A 22,851-nucleotide genomic window follows, 5' to 3' on the forward strand; every position below is an offset into this window, starting at 1 on the left:
CTCTCACTGAACCCGGAGCTCCTCAGCTGTGGGAGGGCTGCCTCAGGAGCTCTAGAGATCACTGGTGCTGCCCTCTCCTCTCCAGCAGCACTGGATTACAGATGTGCACCGCATGCTCAGCTTTTAGGAGGGTTCAGTGCTTCTCAACTCCGCTCTCAGGCTGGCATGGTGGGCACTGCACCCACTGAGCCATCTTCTCAGCTCCTGTGCTAGATTTTGTACAGAACACATATTTTAATTGGAAATAAGATACATCTACACACATATTATCTTTATATGCACTACTTACACATAATGTATTTACATGTTGGAGAAAGCTATAGATTTTCATTAGAAACAGTGCATATACATGAACAAACCAAACTCAGTATGAGTAGGTTTCTAGGGAAACATTTTCTGATATGGGGAGACTGGAATTGAACTCTGCAAGAAGAAAACACTGAAAAAGCTGGATCCGTGCAGTATGGGCTGTAGGAGCCTGATGACCGGAATTTATCCCGAGAACCATAACAAAAGCTGGACACAGTGGTGAACATCTGTAATTCTAACATCCCTATGGCGAGACGGGAGGCAGAATCACCGGGAAGCTTGCAGCTCAGCCACGCCCAGGATGCACCACGTGACAGAAACAACAGGCGCTGCCTCCAAACAGCAGGGAGAACCGACCCGTAAAGCTGTCTCTGACCAACACACGTGTGGTGGCAGAGTGGGCCTCCCTGCCCCAGAATGAGGTAATGAGGTCACTTCAGCTCACAGAAAGCACGAGTGACTGCCAACAACAGGATGAACAGGAAGCCTTCTGGGAAGCAGTGGATTCAGCAGAGCCTACACAGAGCCCTAACAGCTATTTGAAAGAATTGAATGGATTTGGTCTGCAACAGAACAGGGCATCAGGACAAATTTGTCATCACGGAGCCAGAACTATCCACCAGAAATTGCACAGAGGAAAAACGGCCAAGCACTACTACTTGATCTAAAACACTGTCAGCTAGAGACAACATTTTAAAGAGATGGTCAGGGCACACCCTCACATGCTCCAGACCTGGGTTCAATACCTAGAAACGGAACAACAGAGTTAATCACAGAAAGTGTGTTCATCTGTCATGTTTCACTTTCACCTTTTTCATGGAACAAATTACACTAGACTGTAAAACTAATCTTCCAGAATTATAAAAAGTACTCAAATGTTTGGGTCTGTAGTCATTCAATGGAAAAATAACCAGCAACTAGGCTATTTCTCTAGGGCAGTGGTTCTCAACCTGTGGGTCATGGCCTCACTGGGGGCCGCCACACCAGGAGGACCTGTACTAAGGGGCGCAGCTTTAGGAAGGTCAAGGACACTGCTCTCGGGTCAACTGCCCCGCATGGCATACCTTCAGGAGAGCACACCGCAGGAAGGTCAGCGAGGATGACCAGGGCAGCGGTGACCAGTCTGCTTCCTTCCTCCGACAGGGTCTGTGGCCTCGCAGTTTTTACTCTTGGGCTACCCGTCAACTTCGGGTTTAGTTCCGGGAGTTGTCTAACGAGGATGCAGACACACAACTCCAGGGTTGCAAAGACCAACGACTTCCCAGGCACAAGTCCTCCTGTGTCCTTTCCTTCACCGAACTCTGGCAGGGTCTCCTTTTCAGAGGCGCCATCGTCAACTGAAAGACAGGGAACAATGCTGGAGCAGTGCCGCTGTGTGGGGTCAAGTAGACGGCACTGTGACTCGTTTCCAGAAGGCCGTGCATCAGTAGCTCAAGTGTGGGCTGTGAAGAGCTGACGGAAAAGGCGGTTCTCAAGTTAAAGGTGGCTGTCTTACTATGACTTCCCATGCAATGGATAAAAGAAACCAAAACAACCCTAGAGTCCATTCAGCCTTAAACTAGTGCTGGTTAAACTTCTCTCAGCAGTAGCTCCCACAGTGACTGTCACCTTACAGGCTGACAGTGGCTGAGCACTAAGATCAGAACCCAGGTCCCTGATGCATCAGAAACTGCACCCCGTCCCCACCTCTGCACTTTTACTTTTACGTACACACGCTCCATCTGCCCTAGTTAGGAAAGTATCAAGACTGCATAGCCACACTGAGCAGTACTCTAAATCAAGGATGCCCGCAGTGTGCTCAGTGTGCAGTGGACAGTGTCTGAGCACAGAGAAGTCCCGTGGATTTGGTCTCCAGAACTGGGGTAAGGAGCGGCTATGTCATTAGGAGTTCACACTCACCTTCCGCGCTCCGTCTCCTCTCCTTCACGTGTTCCTGGGCCGCACAGATAATCTGCCTCACCACTTCCAGTGAAGCCAGCTGAACGGCAGGAGACTCTCTGGTCAAAATTACTCGGTGTAGGACGTTCAGCAATTCAATACCCAAGTCCTGTCAGAAAACACGGAGTGGACACTATTGGAAATTACACTCGTGTGTGTCAACATAACAATGCTAAATGCCATGACAAATTCAGAAAAGGAGAATTTAATAAATTATTTTTTAAAAATAAATTTTTGCTAGAGCAATAATGGTATATATCAACACTTCTTTTGTTGATTTTGAGACAGTCTTAGTAGACTTGCCTGGCCTCAAACTTGCCAAGGATGACCTCGAACTCCTGATCCTCCCGCCTCTGCCCCACAATGCTGGAGTTTCAGGTGTGTATCACCATGCTTGGCTTGTAACATTTTAACCAATTCCAGAACATTTCTTGGCTCATTTTGGTGGGAGATGGTACTATGACAAGGGATCATTTTCACCCAAATTCTAAAATGATATTGGAGACAGAGCCAAAAAGGCATAAAGGCTGACAGGTAGACTCTATGACTAATATTCAAGTCTCCTGTAACGATGAAGGAAGGAGGAGAAGTAATATTAAGGTAGATCTTTAAAGTACCCCGGAAAATCCCTACTCCATTTCCCTTTCCTTTCTCTAGGATTTTATTTATTTTCATTTCATGTGTGTGAATATTTCACCTGAACATATGTATGGTGGTGGAGGGGGTCAGAAGAGGCCATCAGATCCCCGGAAACTGAGTTACAGGTGGTTGTGAGCCACCATGTGGGTTCTGGGAACCGAACCTGGGTCCTCTGCCCTTAACCACTGAGCCACCTCTCCCGCTGCCTCCCTTCTCTTCTCATTGGTCATTCTGGTTGCTTTCTTTCATCTGTGGGCTGGAGAGATGGCTGAGGGGTTGAAAGCACTTGTCACTGCAGAGGACTGGAATTTGGTTCCCAGCACTCACAACTAAACCACTAGCTCCAGGAATCACCTCTGAGGGCTCCCTCATGGATGTGCAAATACACCCACCATACACACAAGAACGCACACAGAAAACAGCCAGGTGTAGAGGCACATGCCTTTCAGAGGCAGAGGCAGAGGCAGGTGCATCTCTGAGTTCCAGGCCAGCCTGGTCTACAGAGTGAGTTCCAGGTCAGCCAGGGCTACGCAGAGAAACCCTATCTTGAAAAAAACCACCTCCCACCCAAAAAAGAAAAAGGAAATAATCACAACACAGTTTATAATTTAGTTAAGGTCAATTCAACTCAGATAAAACTCCAACTAATGCTTTAAGTCTAATCAGTGATAGTACTAATTAAATAAGAGCTTAGAAAATCACAGAACCCATTGACCTTAAAACCCGAGTCAGCGACAGGACAAACCACACAGGCTGCTAGGAGCACCTCCCTGACCCCCACTTCCTCTAATTGTCAGAGGAGGTGCTGGACTCTGCAGCCATCCTTGTGCCATAGCCAGACTGAAGACCAGGAGGAGAGCCCAGACCACAGGGAGACTTGGTCACGGTCAGTGGTATACATCAAGTCCATTGTCTCTTGGGAGAAATGCAAAATAAGACTGAGATGAGTGCAAAGAGTGGGTTCACAGAAAGAAAAGAAATTATCGCCACATGGAACGATGGCTACTGTGCTGGGTCCCCAAACTCCAGCGCATCCCGGGGCTGGCTGGGGCGCTTTCTTTCTTTTGTGAACTCTGCTCAGTCTTGTTCACTGTAGGAACCTGAATACATTTCTGTTCTTGAAGCCATGGAAGCCTACTCAAAGCACAATACATCACCTGATCACTGCCGATTTTGGATCTGGGCCAAGGAACATCGAGAAGGGCCTGCAGTGCATGCAGGCAGGCGGTGATGCTCTCCATGGTCGCATCGGAGCGCAGGGAACACAGGAACTCTACACTGATTCCTGCGAACGGCCAAGGAGAGGCTTCTGAGATCCTTAGTTACATAAGTCAGTGCGATAAGATAACCATACCGACTTCGCAGAGGACAGCGCAAGTAAACGATAATACAGTTGTGTGTGTGTGTGTGTGTGTGTGTGTGTGTGTGCGCGCGCGCCATGCAGTCACACTCATGTAGTCAAGGCTGGCCTTGGACTTGTGTTGGATTCTTGGTCCTCCTGTCTCTACCTCCCAAGTGATGGGATTACAAGTATATGCTCCCACACTCGACTAATTTTCTTTCTTTTTAATTAAAAATAATTGTAGTGGCTGAAGAGATGGCTTAGTGGTTAATGAACACTTGCTGCTCTTCCAGAGGACCTGAGTTCGATTCCCAGCATCTACATGGTAGCTCACAAGTGACTATAACTCAAGTTTCAGGGGATATGACACCTGGCTTCTATGGGCATGGAGCATGTAAGTAGTGGGCAGATATACATGCAAGCAAAACACCATACAAATAGAATAAAATAATAATTTTAAACTAAAAAAGTGTGTGTGTGTGCTCATGTGCACGCAGGTGTCCACAGAGTCCAGTAGAGGACGCTGGATCTTTGGAGATTAGAGTTACAGGTGATTGTGAGTAGCCTGACGTCGGTTCTGAACTCAGGTCCTCTGGGAGAGCAGCAACAATTCTTAACTGTGGAGTCTCCTGATTTTCCTTTTAAAAAGTCACTGAACATACATTTTTTGAAACCTGCAACTTTTGGGAACAACGTAATGAAAACACGCCAGCATGTTCCTATTTTTTAAACGTATATAGTAGGAAATTCAGAACATCTATCTGTAGAAGCCTCATCTTCTAAAACCTGTGGGGCAGCTGGAAAGACAGCTCAGTGGTTAAGTGCACATACAGCTCTTTCAGGGGACCCGAGTTCAGCTCCCCGCATCCACACTGGCAGCTCCATGGAACCAAAGCCTCCTTCTGGCCTCAGCGGGCACCTACACTCACACGCACATACAAACACAGTGGGCACACATGCCTACATATAAAACAAACAAAATCATGGAGAGCTGGATGTGGCGGCACACTTCCGTAATCTCAGACTTGGGAGTGAGGAGAAGTTCCAGGCCAGCCTGGGCTACATTCTGAGATCCTGTCACGAAACAAGCCCCTCGCCCACCAATCAAACAAAACTTTTGTAGAAAGGGACTAAACTTCTCTTGTAAATTCTGTAATTGATCAACTTGACAGTGAAGCCAACTTGTGACAGGATTCTAGACTTAGTATAACACAATTTGTAATATTTTAGTTTCACTAATGATGTCACCAACAAGCAGCAAAGAATGAGGTGACAGTCCCCAGGAGGAGGCAGGCAGTAAGGCACAACTCAAGGATAAGCCCGCTGGCACTGTTAAGCTCTTTGAAAAGCTGACCTAAAATCAGATGGAACCGGTCGGTGTACACATCCTCCGGGGACTTCACTGCAGCCCCAGACGATGATGAGCCCTGGCACATGGAAGTCGGAGTTACAGGCCTTGAGAGATTGGCAGCTTCCTCTTCCGGGTCAGCGAAGCCTGTGCTGGTGAGCCACAGTGCGGCAGCGTGGAGGATGAGCGCCCAGGAGCTGTGGTAATGCAGCTTGGCGTGGTCGCTCGTCTCCGCTGTGTAGAAAGCACCGCCTACCAGAGGAGGAAGCAGTCAGTAGGAACTGCAGACATGGCCTTCCAGTGTTCAGAAAGTGCATCTGGAACCCTTCCAGGCAGCCCCTGAGGCGCCCCCCCCCCCCCCCCAGGCAAGTGCTTTCCGATGTTATCAGCACAGATGAGCTCTGTTTGTTCTTGGGCTTGACATACATGAACCCTCTCTACAGTCTGTCTGTCCGTGACTCATCTTACTGTGCCCCACATTTCTGGACCTTTGTTCATGTTACTAAATTGCTTAGTTCTGTTACTAATGTTTGACTTCTCCTGGCATTATAGCTGTTGGGCCCCAGGGCTGATTAAAGGTAACTTCATAAGATTGCTGTGGGATGTCTTTCTGTATGCTGTGAATATGTGTTGCTCTGAGTGGTTGATAAGTAAAGCTGCACTGGCCTATGGCAAGGCAGCTTAGAGGCAGGCAGGAAATCCAAGAGAGAGACAGGAAGAAGAAAGGAAAGAGGAGAGAGATGCTGAGAGCCGCCCTCAGCCACCAGGAGAAGCGAGATATAAGAGAATGGGTAATGCCATGAAGCCATGTGACAAAACACAGATAAACAGAAATGGGTTAATTTAAGATATAAGAGCTAGTTAACAAGAGGCCTGCCATAGGCATACAGTTTGTAAATAATATAAGTCTCTGAATGATTACTTTATAAGCAGTTGCAGGACTGTGGGGCCCGGTGGGACCGGAGGAACCTCCCGGCTCCACTAGATTGGCAGAAGTGAAACAATATGGTAAGTTGGAGAGTGTGAAAAAACACACTGGTGCGCACATAAGGTATTAAGGCTACTCTGGAGAAGTATTTCGAAGTACCCTATCTTGTGAGGACAGATGACTACGACCTAGGGAATTAAAAATTTCTGGTTCTCAAGAAAAAAGAACAAAGCCGGGCATGGTGGCCCATGCCTTTAATCCCAGGCTGAGGCAGGCGAATCTGTGAGTTCAGGGCAGCATAGTCTACAGAGCGAGTTCCAGGACAGCCAGGGGTGTTACACAGAGAAACTCTGTCTCAAAAAACAAAAACGAAACAAGAAAATGTCTAGTTGTCTACATTAATGCAACTCTTAGCTGCTTATCCCATGAATAAAAATTGTTCTGGGGGAAAATGTTTCAGCTAAACATCACATACTAACATACTACAGGAGAAATCTTGGAATAGAAGTCACTGTCACTCTAGAAATTATTAACTTATTTTTCCTCCTTACCTTCAACAGGAAGCTGGGAGGCAAATTCTGCAGGCAAAGTTAAGAGAGCAAAATCCTGAAGTGCAGCAAGCCAGAGTCTGCTTAGTGTGCCCAGGTCTGCACAGACTAAGTCAAGAAGACCATCAGTTGGAGGGGACCGACTTCTCACACCGTCTTCTGAATTAACAGTAGTCTTCAAAGTTTGTTTGTGATTTTTATGTCTTTGCACAGCAATTATGTAGACCTGTTAAAAGTTTATAATTAGAAGGAAAATCTTGTGTCTGATGAAACATACAATGTTTTTATGCTTCCTTGAAGACACAGGCTTGCCTTTGAGAACATCCAACTTGAAATGCACTGTGGTATCAAGAAGGCATGTAGGGCTGAAGAGATGGCTCAGCGGATAAGAGCACATGCTGCTCTTCTAGAAGATCTGAGTTCAATGCACAACACTCACATCAAGTGGCTCTCCACTGCCTGTAACTCAAGCGGCAGTGGCGTGACTGTGTAGATCCCATGCCCTCTTCTGGCATCTACACCACCCACACATGCATGCACAGCACACACTCAAAAGAGACACAACATAAAACTAGTTAAAAATAAAGTGCTAAAAATTATTTAAAAAAAAAAGAAGGCATGTATGTATAAACACATACAGATTGTAGAAAGATTAAAAAAAATCATCTTTGGGGAAGAAGAGTCAGCTTAGCAATTAAGAGTACTGGCTGCTTGCAGGGGACCTTCAATGCCTAGCACCTATATGGTTGCAAACTACCATCTGTAACTCAAGTTCCAGGGAATCTGATGCCCTATTCTGACCTCCACAGGCATGCAGGCAAACATTCATATACATAAAATAATAAAATAAATAAATCTAAAAAGAAAAACAAAAAACCCCCTCCCCTGAGCTGTCTCGGAGATAACAAATACTGGGAAACATCTTGCCACTCTGCACTTCAACACCATGGCAGCTGCGAGCAGCAGCACTCTGGGGTAACCTAATAATCCACCTCACCACGTGGCTGCAGACAGCTCTTTCTCAACTGAACTGCGGGTACCAAAAATATGCTTAGTAGAATTACCACTAAGCCACTATAAAAAGGTTTACTTAAATAGACTCATGGACTAAAGAATAACTTTAGTCCTGTAACTCTAAAACCTAAAAGAGCCAACTTTGAAACAAAACAAAAACAAAACTCTGAAATATGTATGTTGTGTTAAGCTAAGACAATGGCAAAACTGGACAAATTTAATTCAGTTTTTATATACAGCACAGTATGAATACTCAAATACTTTACTCTGGATATGCTAATGTGCTTGATTATAAGGTCCCTGTTATTGCCCCTGACTTCTCAGACACATGAGTAGAACACACACTGGATTACTTTCAGCCCTAGTTTTGATTCTAAATGTATCTGGCTCCAGGAATTTCAGATAGGGATTAGGAGCCTCTATTACATAGAATATGTTGATCAGTCATTATCCGGGGAAAAACTAAGAGAAGGTTTAATGAAAAACAAGGAGATTTAAATTACAAGTAACACCATGTGAATAGAAAGTTTTATTGAAAATGATTTTTTGTTTGTTTGCTTATTTTTTATTTTTTTGTCTTTTCAAGATAGGGTTTCTCTGTGTAGCTCTGGCTGTCCTGGAACTCACTACGTAGACCAGGCTGGCCTCAAATTCATAGAGATCCACCTGCCTCTGCCTCCAGAGTGCTGGGATTAAAGGTGTGTGCCCATCACTGCCCAGCTTTATAAAGCTTCTTTAATTCATAACTGCTCCTGCTTGACTCTTTAGACTGCTTGTCCAAAGTCAATTCATGTATAAATAAATCTCACTTGGAATCTTTGGTTTATCTTGAAAACAGACCACCACTTAGCACTGTGGCACAGCTGGTCTCAGCATCTGAGAGGTGAGGAAAGAGAATCACAACTTCACTGCCAGCCTCAGCTACATGGGAGGACCTTGCCTCAAAACAACAACAACAACAACAACAACACCCCAACCAAACAATAACCAAGGTTAGGGTATGGCTCAGAGTTACAGGCCTTCCCTACCATGTCTGGTTCAATCAAGGACCTGAGTTCAATCCTTGGCAAACACATGCAGACTAACAAAAACCCTGCCAACAAGACTTCCGTATAATTGTATTTTACAGCCTACGGTGTTTCTGGTGTCTAACGGCTTCCATAATTCCCATATCAATGAAGAGCACTGACCTCTGCCCAGGCTTTCAGCACGGCCAAGATCTCCATGGTAGAAGCACTTTCGTTATACAGGTGACTGAGAGCCTCCTTTCCAGCCTGGATCTTTGTTAGCGATGAGACAAGCAGCTGATGAACTCTGCGGAGGTCACCGAGGTCACTTACAACTCCACTTGCTATCCAGGCACTGCAAACCTGGTTTTGAGAAAACCAAAAATTCGATGGAAAAATTCTGTAGTTCTTTGTGAGTTTAGTAGAGCCCACCAAAATCTTAGGAATCTAGCCATGGAAATAATCGTTTTAAAAAAAATTTAAATGATTTATTTATTTTTATTTTAGGTGCATTGGTGTTCCGTCTGCATGCATGACATCTGAGGATGTCAGATCCCCTGGAACTGGAGTTACAGACAGTTGTGAGGTGCCATGTGGGTGCTGGGAATTGAACCCAGGTCTTCTGGAAGAGCAGCCAGTGCTCTTAACCTGAGCCATCTCTCCAGCCTAGAAATAATTTTTCTTTTTTTAACCAGGAAACCTAATAGAATGCAGCAAAGAATTAAAAGCCAGAACTTCAAAAATGAGCAGAGACTAAGGCTAGAGCAATAAAACAAACAGTGTTCTTTAGTTTGTAAGAGGAAGAATTAACTGTGAGTCCATAACCATAAACTGCTGGATAAATGTTTGAAATTACATTCTAATCTGAGTGTCTTATCTCATTATTTAAAATTAAGAGACTGTGTAGCCAACCGTGTGGTTAGTTAAAAGACCCAGAGTTAACATTTAGAACCCCATGAAGCTGGGGGTGGTGGTGCAGGCCTTTAGTCTCAGTGCTCAGGAGGCAGAGGCAGGTGGATCTTTGTGAGGCCAGCCTTGTCTACATAGCAAGTTCCAGGTTATCCAGAACTATACGGTGAGACCCTGTCTCAAAACAAAACACTCCAAGGAAGGTTTTATTTTATTTTGCAGTGCCAGGGATTGCACTTGGAATCTCACTATGCCAGGCAAGTATTTACTGAGCTACATTCCCAGTCTCTAAGAAAGATTTTGAGCCTTCTAATAAGTTTATTTTATCTAAAACACAAATCAAAACTACCACCACAGAGCACCATTCCCATTTCGCAATGCAGGGCCAACTACAGTGGCTTCTGCCCATAGCCCAGCAGTGGGAGGCAGAGGCAGGAGGAGCAGGAGTTCCAGGACAGACTTGGCTAGTTTAGGCCAGCCAGGGCTACAACAGGTCCAGTCCCTGAAAACCAAAGGGGAAGCTGGATGTGGCAGAGACGCCTTTAATGTCAGAGCTCGGGAGGCAGAGGCAGGAGGATCTCTGAGAGTTTGAGGCCAGGCTGACCCCACATAGTGAGACCAGGTCAGTCAGGGCTGCAGAGTGAGACCCTGTTTCTAAACTAACCAACCAACAAACCCATCACAACACTAAACCAAAGGCTGTAAAATATGCAATGCCTTACGTTTACTAAACTTTTAGGGACTCTGTACTTTTCCACATCCCATGGTAGCTCTCTTTCTAGAGAAAAATACTTTTGCCCTTGTCCATGTACAGCTGGCCTCTGACCTCCTATTTTTAAACTTTATTATTTGCAAAGGCAGTAAGTTAGGAAAAGCTGGACTTTCTACTGACACGGAGTCCAAACCCACTCTTGCGATTCTGGGAGGAGGCGGAGAGCCACAGTCCTGCTCAGGCACACCATCCCAAGGGAGCCACTCAGCTGCTACGGTGCCCAGGAGCAGTGGCTGGTACTGGAGCACCACGTGTACCTTCTACTTACACAGACTTACTGACACAGAACCCTATGCTTTTGGGGTTGTTTTTCAAGAAAGGGTTTCTCTGTGTAACAGCTCTTTCTGGTTGTCCGGGAACTCACTCTGTAGACCAGGCTGGCCTCAAACTCACAGAGAACTGCCTGCCTCTGCCTCCTGAGTGCTGGGATTAAAGGTGTGTGCTACCATTGCCCAGCACAGAACCCCATTTTAAGTAGAGAAGAACAGCTATTCATTCATTCATTCATTTTGGGTTTTTCAAGACAGGGTTTCTCTGTGCCACTTTAGAACCTGTCCCTCCTGAGCACTGGGATTAAGGGTGTGCGCCACCTCCTGACCTACATCTATTTGTCTAAATCTTGTCTCATCTGCTAAGATTTCAGGTGGTTTATGGCAAGAACACTCATACAAAGAGATGCTAAGTTGGGACTTGGGACAAAAGTCCCTTATACACAGTTCTCTTGATACTGACGGCACTCAAACAGTTCCGAAGTTCAACGAGGTAAAAACAAGGTGAATGCTGGGAAGGCTTCTCAGCGACAGAGCACACACTTCAGGTGGCATGCATGAGGCCCTGCACTCAACTGCAGCACCAGACACCCTTTAAAAACAATGAAAAGGGAAGATGAAAGAACTGATGCAAGCTGGGTTTCTTTCTGTATTGTTTATGAATTATTACTCCAGGTCACCTACTGGGCTGGCCACTGAGTGCCTGCCAATGCATTCCCAGGACACCTACGGGCTGTTTCCAATGTATCACACAGCTCTTAGAGACATGTAAAACATGATTCACTTCGCTTGAAATGCCAACCTGGGCTCTCCTGGCACACCATTTTTAGTCAATCAAAGTCTAAAAGTTTGGTAACGCATAATGCTACTGATAATGTGGGAAAACAGGTATTTGCATACATTGCTGGGATGAGCTTTATCTGGCAAATTCCTCTAATATATTCCTTTTCTGACTCACCAATTCAGTGTATTCAGTGAAAGGACCTATGTAGGATGACTCGATGTGGCAATATTTTTATTTTATTTTTTGGTTTTTCAAGACAGGCTGTCCTAAAACAGGCTGACCTCGAATCAGAGTTAGATCTGCCTGCCTCCCGAGTGCTGGGATTAAAGGCGTGTGTCACCACACTCAGTTGTGGCCGTATTTGTCAAGGGGACAGAAGAAACACCGACAAGCCCATCAGTATAAACTGTTCTAGTAAACGCGACTCTCACAGCCTGGGACACCAGGCAGTTGTGGGTAAGAAGCAGGCTGTTCCCAAACGTCAGAAGGAAAGGAAAAGGGTGTGCTGTTGACGTGACTGTGAAACTGTAAGAAGAACCTTGAGAACGGAGCTCAGGATGTGGCCCAGGCTGGCTTTGGCTCATGCAAGCTTCCTGCCTCAGCCTCCCCAGTGCCTGGCTGCTCAGGTCGTCTCTTAAGCTTCGCCTTTGGATCCACTTACCTGACATGCTCTGGCTGTTATGTCAGGTGGTGTCTCTGAAGTGAAGGCTGGCCGAAGAGCTGCTCCAACCTGACAAGGAATCACACGGTACATCAAACAGCAACAAGGGAGCACTACTTTAACGTCATGGAAATCATCCATTAAGAACAGGTCTCCCGGCCCACTACGTCTGTCTGTCCTGCATGGCAGCACACTTCTGCCTCCAGGGAAGCAGCCCCACCCCAGAACTCTCAGTCTGTGGAGTTGCTGTGGAGCTAGTAACTGGCTCCAGAGAACCATCTCTCTCAAGACTTTTGCTGGAGAGGGGCCGTTTCTCTGTAAAGGCCTGAGTGTGGGAAGAATCACCTTGTTACCAATCAGAGGTGTGTGTGTGGGGTGGCGCTCAGAGGAGAGCCAGTGTGGAGAGCCCCATTTTCTTGCCCAGCTGTGTTTCTTGCACCGGCAGTTCTATGAGGGCAGAAACAAGAGCTCAGCCTGGCCAAGCTGTTAAAGTATCTGTTCCAATATGGGATTTCCGTGAGCTTCACCCCTCCTGCGGCTACATCCCCATGCACACACTGGCTCTGTCTGCTGGGAAGAGGTGATGGAGCTGGCCAACCAACTAGAGAACTGTTCTAGAGGTCTCCTATTGCCATCCATCACAAACTGCCTGTCAATCAACAGACAGGTCACAAGATGGTTCTACTTCCATCCTGGGACTATTAAACACAGAAAGACCATAAAACCAAGTCCTTCCCTAGATCTAGAGAACATCCTGAAGGAGGTCACATGCAACACTCTAATCCAGGAGCAGTGAGGGTAAAGCATGTATGCAGCCTGATTATTTACTGCTGCTGTACATTAAAAAGGTTTTAATTATAAAATCAACCCTGGAGGGTATAGCTACTGTTTTAACATATGATGTTGCTTTTACTCAGCGCTTTATAAAATGCTAGCTATCAGATTTGTCCTACAAATGCGTGTACTTTCTGTGCACAGAGGGTAAGGGCCATGGATCAGAAGACAGAGTCTCTATGAACTAACAGGTGACAGACAGACTTCATAGCCTTTACCAGTGGTGCTTAACAGTAACACCAGAGAGTTCTAGCAGATAATGCTTACATTGGCTTGATACTGTTCCAGAATAACATGACCTGGGAACTCTGGCTCTGGGATATCTGCAAATCGTCGAATAACAACCAAGAGTGTGTCAAGGCCAGAGAGACGGAGCTGGTCACTATGGTCTGTGGCAGCCATAAAAGCCATGCGAATTAAGTCAGCAAGATGAAGCACCAAGAAATCATCTAGAAGATGGAAAATATGTACTATCATGAAAAGGAATGGGCTGACACTAAGATTTACGTTATGTGATAACGTTCTCTCTGCATTTCACAGCCCCCACTCCTCCTTTCAGGCCCTCCTGATTAGACTTACTGCTCTATTCCATCCTGTTAATAAAATAGACTTTCAGGCTCAAATTAATGCACACGCAAATATACACAAGCCATCTGAAACGAAACAACTCTATATACAGCTCTTCAAAAGCCCAGAGCAGAATTGAGGATCTTTAGAACGAGTGCTAGCGGTGTCTCCACTAACACTTCGTCCAGGCTGTCTGAGAAAAGCACACTAACTGTGCTTCGTAGAGCTTGGGCCGTGACGAACTCGGCAGTAACTTATTCTCCTTATGTCAAGTTGGTGACAGGGGACTTAAAAAAGTTCCATGTAGATCTTTATATGGATTATGTTTTTTTTTCACGTCTTGTCAAACACAAGAATATATAAAAACAACTCTAGCTACAGAAATGAAAAATGTTAATTCTTTTCATTCCTAAAACATATTCTTGCTATAAAAATTCTGAGAAGAGAGAGAAGAAAATCATTTAACAGTGTTCTAGTAGTGCTTAGGAAATCAGCGTTTACCTAGAAAACACACAACAAACTCAGTATCAGAGTACATAGTAAAAACTACCACATCTTAGTAAAAGCCAACTACAATCTTGATTTGTAGTATGGAGTCAAGGAGACAGTGAATGGCACACTGATTTTCTATCATTAGTGTCTAAAATGATATTCATCCCAAACATGCATCAAAATAAACGCTTGCTTGAAAACTATTAAACACAACGTATATTCAGACTGGCAATACCAACATTTTGATTTACAAAAAATTTAAAATTATGTTTACTAATATGTGTGTGTGTGCATGTGCACATGTGTGCCAGTGTGTGCAAGCACCAGGAAGTGGCTCTTCCCTTCTACCTTACAGGTTCCGGAAACCGAACCCGTAACATTTTATTATTTAACACCCATTGAGTATACTGCAAGAAGGTGGTGGGCTTGTCCAACTAGAAGAAGGCCTGTCAATGCTGTAGCGTTATTCAAAGGGAAAAGCACAGCACAGCAGCCAGCACTGCACGGCCACCCTTCGGCTGTTCCCCTCCCGGGCCACTTACTTCTTGAATCACTTTTCTTCATTTCTTGTGCTAAAGCAATGTCAAAATGGGCGCTGTTTGCATTTTCGCACTGGGTGATTATTCTGCAGACACAGTCAGCAGCGAAGACTCTGGTGGCCCATCGGGGGTTACTGAACGGGTGTGGTTTTCCGTCACTTCTGCTGGTCAAGACGGAGGCATCATCTCCTCTGTCTCCATCCTCCTCTTGCATTGGATCCACGCAAGTTACAGCTGTAAAATCTTTATCAAGGGGAAACATACGCAATTACAATTAACTGGAAGACACAGCTATGAAAGAACACAAACACAACTCCACATGCAGACTAGAATTACTATTAATCAATCATACACCTTTATGATAACAGAAAAGAATTAGGTCTCCTAACAACTGGCAACTGGTATTAGTTGTCACTCTGATCTCCAAAACAACAACAACAAAACCCCAATTAACATAAGGCCTTAAGTGGATTTAAGTTCTTGAACCTGCTGAAATAGTCAGAAAACATACACACACACACACACACACACACACACACACACACACACACTTAAAAAATATTTCTGTTAGGACATTCATTGCTATTATTATAGTCTCAAAGTTATACTTCTAGCTACCAGTTAGGGAAATGTTTCTTATTAACCATTAACTTTTTCTTTTGAGACAGGGTCGGTGCTGGCTAGTTTTGAACTCCTAGAGATCTGCCTGCCTCTGCCTGTAGGGTGTAGGGATTAAAGACCTGTTAACTCGTTAACTGTTAATCTTACTATCTTGTATGTCAATATTTTCAACTTTTTTTTTTTTTTTTTTTGGTGTGTGTTAGGATAGTAAAGAACTCACTAACGAAGTTTTACCAAAGAATACACGGTGAATAAGAAGTCTACAGAACCAGATGTGGTAATGCACACTCTGACTCCTTGCACTCTGAAGGCAGACAGGCAGATGAGTTCAAGGCCAGACTGATCAGTAGAGAGAGTTGCAGGTCAGCCAGGGTTACATAGTAAAGAGCTATCTTAAAAAAATAAAACTGAAAAAAAAGAAAAAAGAAAAAGTCTACAGAGATTGAAAGATAGTCTCCCAATAAGAAAGGATGGAGTCAAACTATAGAGTATTAATAAAATCAAAACACCAAAAAAACCAGAAAACAAACAAACAAACAAACAAACCCAAACAGCAACGACAAACTAAACCAGACCTGCAGGATCAGAAGAGGTCAGGGTAGAATGCAGGGGTCCAAAGAAACCACCAGGAAAGGACTTAGAATCCCCCTGCTCCACATGCCAGAACCACAGGGAAGAAAAGGAGGCTACACAGTGAACACGGGGGCCCTCACAGCCCCTCACACACCAAGTGCGGTCTGCTAGAACCACAGCCTAGAACCTTGTCTTTTTTTTTTTTTTTTTGGTTTTTTCGAGACAGGATTTCTCTGTGTAGCTTTGCACCTTTCCTGGATCTCGCTCTGTAGCCCAGGCTGGCCTCGAACTCACAGAGATCCACCTGGCTCTGCCTCCCGAGTGCTGGGATTAAAGGCGTGCGCCACCACCGCCCGGCGAACCTTGTCTTTTAGTCCCGCGTGCCAGCAATTTGCTCCCATTTTTTCATCTCCACTCTTACACACATGTGTGGAAGAGGAACCCTGTTCACTGTTGGCAAAACTGGTACAGACATGATGGAAATCAGCATGTAAGTTCTTCAAAAGCTGGAAGAGAACAATCAGATGAGCCAGCTATCCCCCTCCTAGGCCCAGAACCAAGGACTCCACATCCCATCTCAGAGGTTCCTGCTCATCCATGCTCACTGCTGCTCTGTCAGCCCAGCTATTCGTTAGCTGATGAATGGATGAGAAAATGTGGTATTTTATTCAGCTGGAAAGAAAAATGAAATGGTGAAATCTGCAGAAGGAAAGGCAGAACTGGAAAATATACTGAGTTGACACAGGCCCAGAAAGACAAATGGCTCGTGTTCTCTCTCACAGGGATCCTAGTTTCACATTTAAGATTGTATGTTTAATTTGGAGTGCCTGTGGCAGGTAGGAACCCAGAAAGGTCCCACAGAGGGTGGCAGGAGAGTGAGACATATGCTGTATGAAAGTAGAGGTGAAAAATACGGCGGGTAAAGGAGATGAAGTAGGGATAGTCAATATTTATGATCTTCATTGAATTGTTAACTGAAGCGTGCGCGCGTGTGTGTGTGTGTGTGTGTGTGTGTGTGTGTGTGTGTGTGTGAGTGTGTGTTAAAGGCCTCTGAATGAAGGTACCTGTTTAGGTATTGGATGATACTGCTCCTAGAAGCCATGGGCTACTGAATGGAAATCCAGTGCCAGGCATGGGATCCTTCTCTGTGAGTTGTGGTCAGGGAGGTGCCAGAGGCAAACAAAATGAAACATTAATGATGAAACACAAGTGAGTCAGGAGCCTCAGGGAGCACGAATGTGAAGTTAAAAAAAGAGCTGGGCATGGTGGTGCACACCTAGGATCCTAGCACTGAGGGAGTGGAGGCAGAGAGAGCAGAAACAAAATTTAAATAAGAAAGACAATAGAAAAAAAAATCAAGGTAATTATGAACACATTTAAGCACAAGCTGACAATGAATTTTCTATGTAGCTGAGGATGAACTTGAACTTTGAATCATCCTGTTTCCACAGGATTAGAGGTGGTCTTTTCTTCTTTTTCTGGGGCTTGAACTCATGGCCTCACATGTGGTAGGTAATCCTCTATCACTGACTAGATCCCAAGCCAGAGCTACATTTTCTTTTAAAGCAGAAGTCCTCATTAAGTCTTAAGTTGTAGACAGTAGATGGTACAAGGACCAACCACTAAGTCAAATCAGACGAAACAGGACAAACCCTCTAGGAATTCCACAGTACTTTTTCCTTCCACATAGTTCACCCACCCGAGACCTCTGTCGATGAAACTGGAAGGTACTGAAACCTTGTGAGGATATGCAGATTTTAAAGGTAAGCTGATGAGGTAAGAATTGAATCTGTGTCTCTAGGTAAGTTACCCATCTCTTCAAGCCAGCTTTCTCTTTGGGAAAAAGGATAATCCAGCCTACTCAGAGGGTGAGTTAAAAGATTAAGTCAGATTAAAAAAATTACTTTTGAGGCTGGAGCAATGATTCAGTGTTAAGGACACTGACTGCTCTTCCAGAGGACCCAAGTTCAATTCCCAGCACCGACATGGCAGCTCACAACTGTCAGTAACTCCAGTTCTAGGGGATCTGACATCCTCACACAGACATAAACGCAGGCAAAACACCAATGCACATAAAATTAAAAAAAAAAATCACTTTGCATGAAATGAAATTTGCTTTTTCTCTTCTCATTTTCACTTAAATTAAGAAGACACAGTTTAAGACCTCAAACGTTCTTTTTATTAGGCGAAGGCATTAGTCAAATAACATGATTTTCAATACTATTGAATTCTTTAATTTCATTTTTAAACTTCTTTTTTTCCCTAAGACAGGACCTCTTATATTTCCCAGGCTGGCCTCGAACTTGGCTAAGGATGACATTTAATTTCTGATCTTCCTGCCCCCTTCTCCCAAGTGCTGTGATTACAGGCACATGCCATCATACCAGTTTTGTTTGTGTCTGAGGTGGTCTTACATAGCCCAGCCTGGTCCCGAACTCACTATGCAGTAAGAATGAGACTGGCTTTGAGTTCTTGATCCTTCTGCCAGTATCTCCATGGAATGGGATCACAGGCATGCAGCCTACATTGGGCATCTGTGATGCTATTCTTGGTTGTGAACTTGACTACATCTGGAATTAACTAAAACCCAAAAAAGGAGGGACTTCTGCTTAATTCAAAGAAGGATTATCTACTTCTAATCCAGATCTTTGAGGTAGGAAGACAAGCTTTTAATTGAGATCTAATCTGGGCCATGTCTTCTGCTGGCAGCCTACATAAGGACACAGAAGAAGGAAACTTCTGCTCCTTTCCTGCTTGCTCTCACCTTGCTAGCAAGTCCATTCCTTCACTGGCATTAGAGCTACTTCTTTGGGATTCCAGCATATACTGTGGACCAGCTGAGATATCAGCCTCACAGACTGCACAACTACCAGATTCTTGGATTCTTGGACTATCGGTTCACAAGCTGCCATTGTTGGATTAGCTGGACCACAGCCTGTAAGTCATTTTAGTAAATTCCCTATGTAGGTATACATATTTAGAGATTCATTCTACAAGTTCTGTTACTCTAGGGAACCCTGACTAATACAGCATCTAACACCATTTGAAATGAACATTATTAACTGTGGAGATACCAGACTGCTCAAAACGTCAACTAGGGTGTTGGTACTGTTACCTCACTGTCTATCACAAGGCCTCAGCATCACAAAATGTCAACTATGGTAACTTTTCTATTATGTTGACATGTAGCATTCAATTATAATAGATGCAAAGAAATGGTATAACTATGTGGTGGTTTGAAAAAAATGGCCCCCATAGGCCCATAGAAAGTGACATTATTAGGAGGTTCGGCCTTATTAGAGTAGATGTGGTCTTGTTAGAGGAAGTATATCACTATGGGGGCAGGCTTGGAGGTCTCATATATTCAAGCTATGCTCATTGTGGCACATAGCCTCCTTTTGCTGCCTGCGAATCAAGATGTAGAACTCTCAACTCCTTCTCCAGCACCATGTCTGTCTGCACATTGCCATGCTTCCTGCCATGATGATAATGGACTAAACCTCTGAAATTGTAAGCCAGCCTCAATTAAATGTTTTCCCTTACAAGAGTTGCTGTGGTCATGGTGTCTCTTCACAGCAATAAAACCCTAAGACAAACTGTAAGTAATACCTTTCACAGCATAACTACATTTTATTTGGTTCTTTATAGAAGAACTGGGCATGGTGGTGCACTCCTATAGCCCTGTATGTAGGAAGTGGAGCAGGTGAGGAGTTCAAGGTCATTCTGGGCCACACAGATGAAAGCCTGCCTGTGGAACATGAAATCCTGTTTCAAAGAGCAAAAAAGCTGCAGGGTGTGGTGGCGCAGTCCTTTAATCCCAGCACTCAGGAGGCAGAGGCAGGCGGAGCTCTGAGTTCGAAGCTAGCCTGGGCTACAGAGCCAGTTCCAGCACAGAGAAACCTTGTCTTGAAAACTGAAAATGAAGCCAGGCGGTGGTGGCGCACGCCTTCAATCCCAGCACTCGGGAGGCAGAGCCAGGCGGATCTGTGAGTTCGAGGCCAGCCTGGGCTACCAAGTGAGTCCCAGGAAAAGGTGCAAAGATACACAGAGAAACCCTGTCTCGAAAAACCAAAAAAAAAAAAAAAAACAAAAAACAAAAAAAAAAAAAAACAACCCAAAAAAAACCTGAAAATGAAACAAAACAAACAAAAAGACAAGTGTGATGGTACACACCCTTAATCCCAGCACTTGGGAGACAAAACCAGGCAGATCTCTGTGAGACCAGCCTACAGAGTAAGACTTTGCCAACAACAAACAAACAAACAAACAAAATAAAGCAAAACAAGAGGCTGGAGAGAAGCTAAGCAGTTTGAGCATATACTGTCCTCACAGAGAATCTTAGTCTAGGGGACGCAATGCCTTTGTCTGGACTCTGAGAGCACTGTAACCATATGTACACAAATCCCCATGCAGTCACACATACAAAAATAAATCTTTTTTCAAAAAGACAAAAAAATCCCAAATTGTTACAGAAAAAAATTATTTAAGACAAAAACAAAACAAAACAGCCTAATCATTACATTTATGCTGTGCAAAACCAAGAAAATTCTAATAAGATAGAGCAGCATCTTCATTTGAAGGAAGCAGTGATCACACAATAACTAAATAAGCAGTTAAGTAAACCAGTTGTCCATGGCAAACCATTCCCTACTAGGTTTCTTTCCTCTGCTTTTACTGTTGTACTCACCAGCCGATGCAGCTAGCACATCTTTACAAAGCTTTAACCAAAGGGAGAGCTTTTCCACTGCCATGGATGTCAGCATGTGATGTAAAGTCTCTCTGATATCCTGGCATAAGCTTCTGTCTGTCTCTTTATCTAGTAAGGCCAGCAGTGCCCCTTCAAGGCCCACTTCTCTGATGTTAGCATCTGGCAAGAAGAAAATGGAGGATCTAAGTCACACAGGAAACGGAACTGCCACGTGAGAAGCACACATGTTCAGTGGTTACTAAATACCACATATCAATGTACTTCAAAGATTAGCCTAGATACCGCGCGCGCTTCATCTACTGAAGTTGAGATTAACTCACAGCTGACCTCTGGGGTTACTTACAATCCTGTACAGCCATTAAAAAAAAAAAAGGAACCTTAGTAACTCTTTTAAGAGTTAAGGATATCAGGCTATCCAGACAATTCAGTGGATAAAGAGCTTGACAACCCTGGAACCCACATGATGGAAAGCAGAGAACCAACTGACTACTCTGACTTCCACACGTGTGCAAACCCACACACAATAAATAAACACAATGAAAAATTTAAAAAGTTAATGTCACCTTAATTAGATAAATAAATATTATCTAATCAATATAATCAACGTTCAATGCAGCAATATAGGATGTATACATATCCTCCTGTCTCAGTCTCCCAAGCAGGGAAATTACAGGCCTGTATCACCAAACCCAGCTAAAGAATCTAAATAGTTTAAATTAGTATGTATGTGTACACACATCCCAAGGCACATGTGTGGAGGTCAGATGACCACTTGTGGGTTCTAGGAATTGAACTCAGGTCATTAAGCTTCCAGCAAGGACCTCCCCGTACTGAGCCATCTTGCTGGTCCCTTAAATTGTTTTAAACAAATTAAACAGAAAACAACTACTGACTGGTGACTAGAGTTCCACCTCTGAGTTAACATACACCATTTTACAATATTCCCACTGAAGAGTAATAAAGCAACTCAGAGGGGCAAAAAGGCTTCAATCCACCATCTACTTCCTTTAACTCTGAAACGTCAAAACCCAGTACAGTTTCTCTTTAAGATTGGCATTTATGAAACTGTTCATATTCTACAAGTAGAATTCTCTTTTAAAGATCAGAAGGGAGCAGTAGGGATGCTTCAGATTAACAATAAAAGGCTATACTAACTAACGTTAAGACAGCCATAGACTGGGGCTTCAGGACTGTGAATTCAGGATGCTACTAAGTCACTGCTGATTTCCCTGGGCGGGAAAATAGGTTGTGGCATGGAAGGCAATGTCCTTCTTGGGAATGCAAGCTGACATATGTAGACTTAACTGTGAGGTCTACAGCCTGCTTTGAAATGACATGACAAAAATTAATTGCTGTCAATATGGATGGAGACATGTATAAAACGAGCATCATAAATATATTAGATAAGGCGAATTATGTATTCGCTGCACAGTTCTTTCAACTTTTCAATGAGTATCAAATATTTTTTATTTAAAACATTTTTAATATTTATTTTATATGTATGAGTGTTTTGTTTGCGTGTATGTATACGCACTACATGTCTGCCTGGCACTTATGGGTGCCAGAAGAGGGCACTGGGTCCCCTGGAACTGGAGTTATGGATGGCTGTGTGTCACCATGTAAGTGCTGGGAACTGAACTTGGATCCTCTGTAAGAACAAGTGCTCTAAACTGCTGGCCATCTCTGCAGCACTGAGTATTAAACATTTTAAAAGGAGTAAGACAGCGAGTTCTTCACTATAATTTTACTCACATAGCTGATGTGGTATTTTATTTTTTCCTGACCAATAAGCATTTTAAAAAAGTGTTCAAAACTTTAAAGGAAACTGAGGGTGCTGGAGAGATGGCTCCCAGGTTAGGGGTGCTGGCTGCTCGGACACACGATGCGGGTTCAGTTCCCTGCACTCACTCGGCAGCTCACAAACGACTGTAACTCTGGTTACAGATGCTCGCTCTCACATGCATACACACAAAATAAAGCACAGTAAGTACATCTTTAAAAACATTGCCAGGGAGTGGGGAGAAGGGGTGGTGGCCCACGCCTTCAATC

General features: G+C 44.2%; 1 protein-coding gene across 1 annotated transcript in view; it reads right to left on the reverse strand.

The window, feature by feature from the left end:
- The window catches only part of Heatr5a (HEAT repeat containing 5A), a 113,601-nt gene that overhangs the window by 13,970 nt on the left and 76,780 nt on the right, over nt 1–22,851 (reverse strand). Inside the window, exons 23-32 of the mRNA XM_059279247.1 lie at nt 20,782–20,961; nt 14,904–15,143; nt 13,570–13,751; nt 12,469–12,537; nt 9,257–9,436; nt 7,056–7,278; nt 5,583–5,828; nt 4,044–4,171; nt 2,209–2,356; nt 1,374–1,646 (exon numbers count right to left, since the gene is read on the reverse strand). Of these exons, the coding sequence (XP_059135230.1) occupies nt 1,374–1,646; nt 2,209–2,356; nt 4,044–4,171; nt 5,583–5,828; nt 7,056–7,278; nt 9,257–9,436; nt 12,469–12,537; nt 13,570–13,751; nt 14,904–15,143; nt 20,782–20,961 (1,869 nt within the window). The remainder of the gene's footprint in view (nt 1–1,373; nt 1,647–2,208; nt 2,357–4,043; nt 4,172–5,582; nt 5,829–7,055; nt 7,279–9,256; nt 9,437–12,468; nt 12,538–13,569; nt 13,752–14,903; nt 15,144–20,781; nt 20,962–22,851) is intronic.

Source organism: Peromyscus eremicus, chromosome 14 (assembly GCF_949786415.1).
Source record: "Peromyscus eremicus chromosome 14, PerEre_H2_v1, whole genome shotgun sequence".
Taxonomy (NCBI): domain Eukaryota; kingdom Metazoa; phylum Chordata; class Mammalia; order Rodentia; family Cricetidae; genus Peromyscus; species Peromyscus eremicus.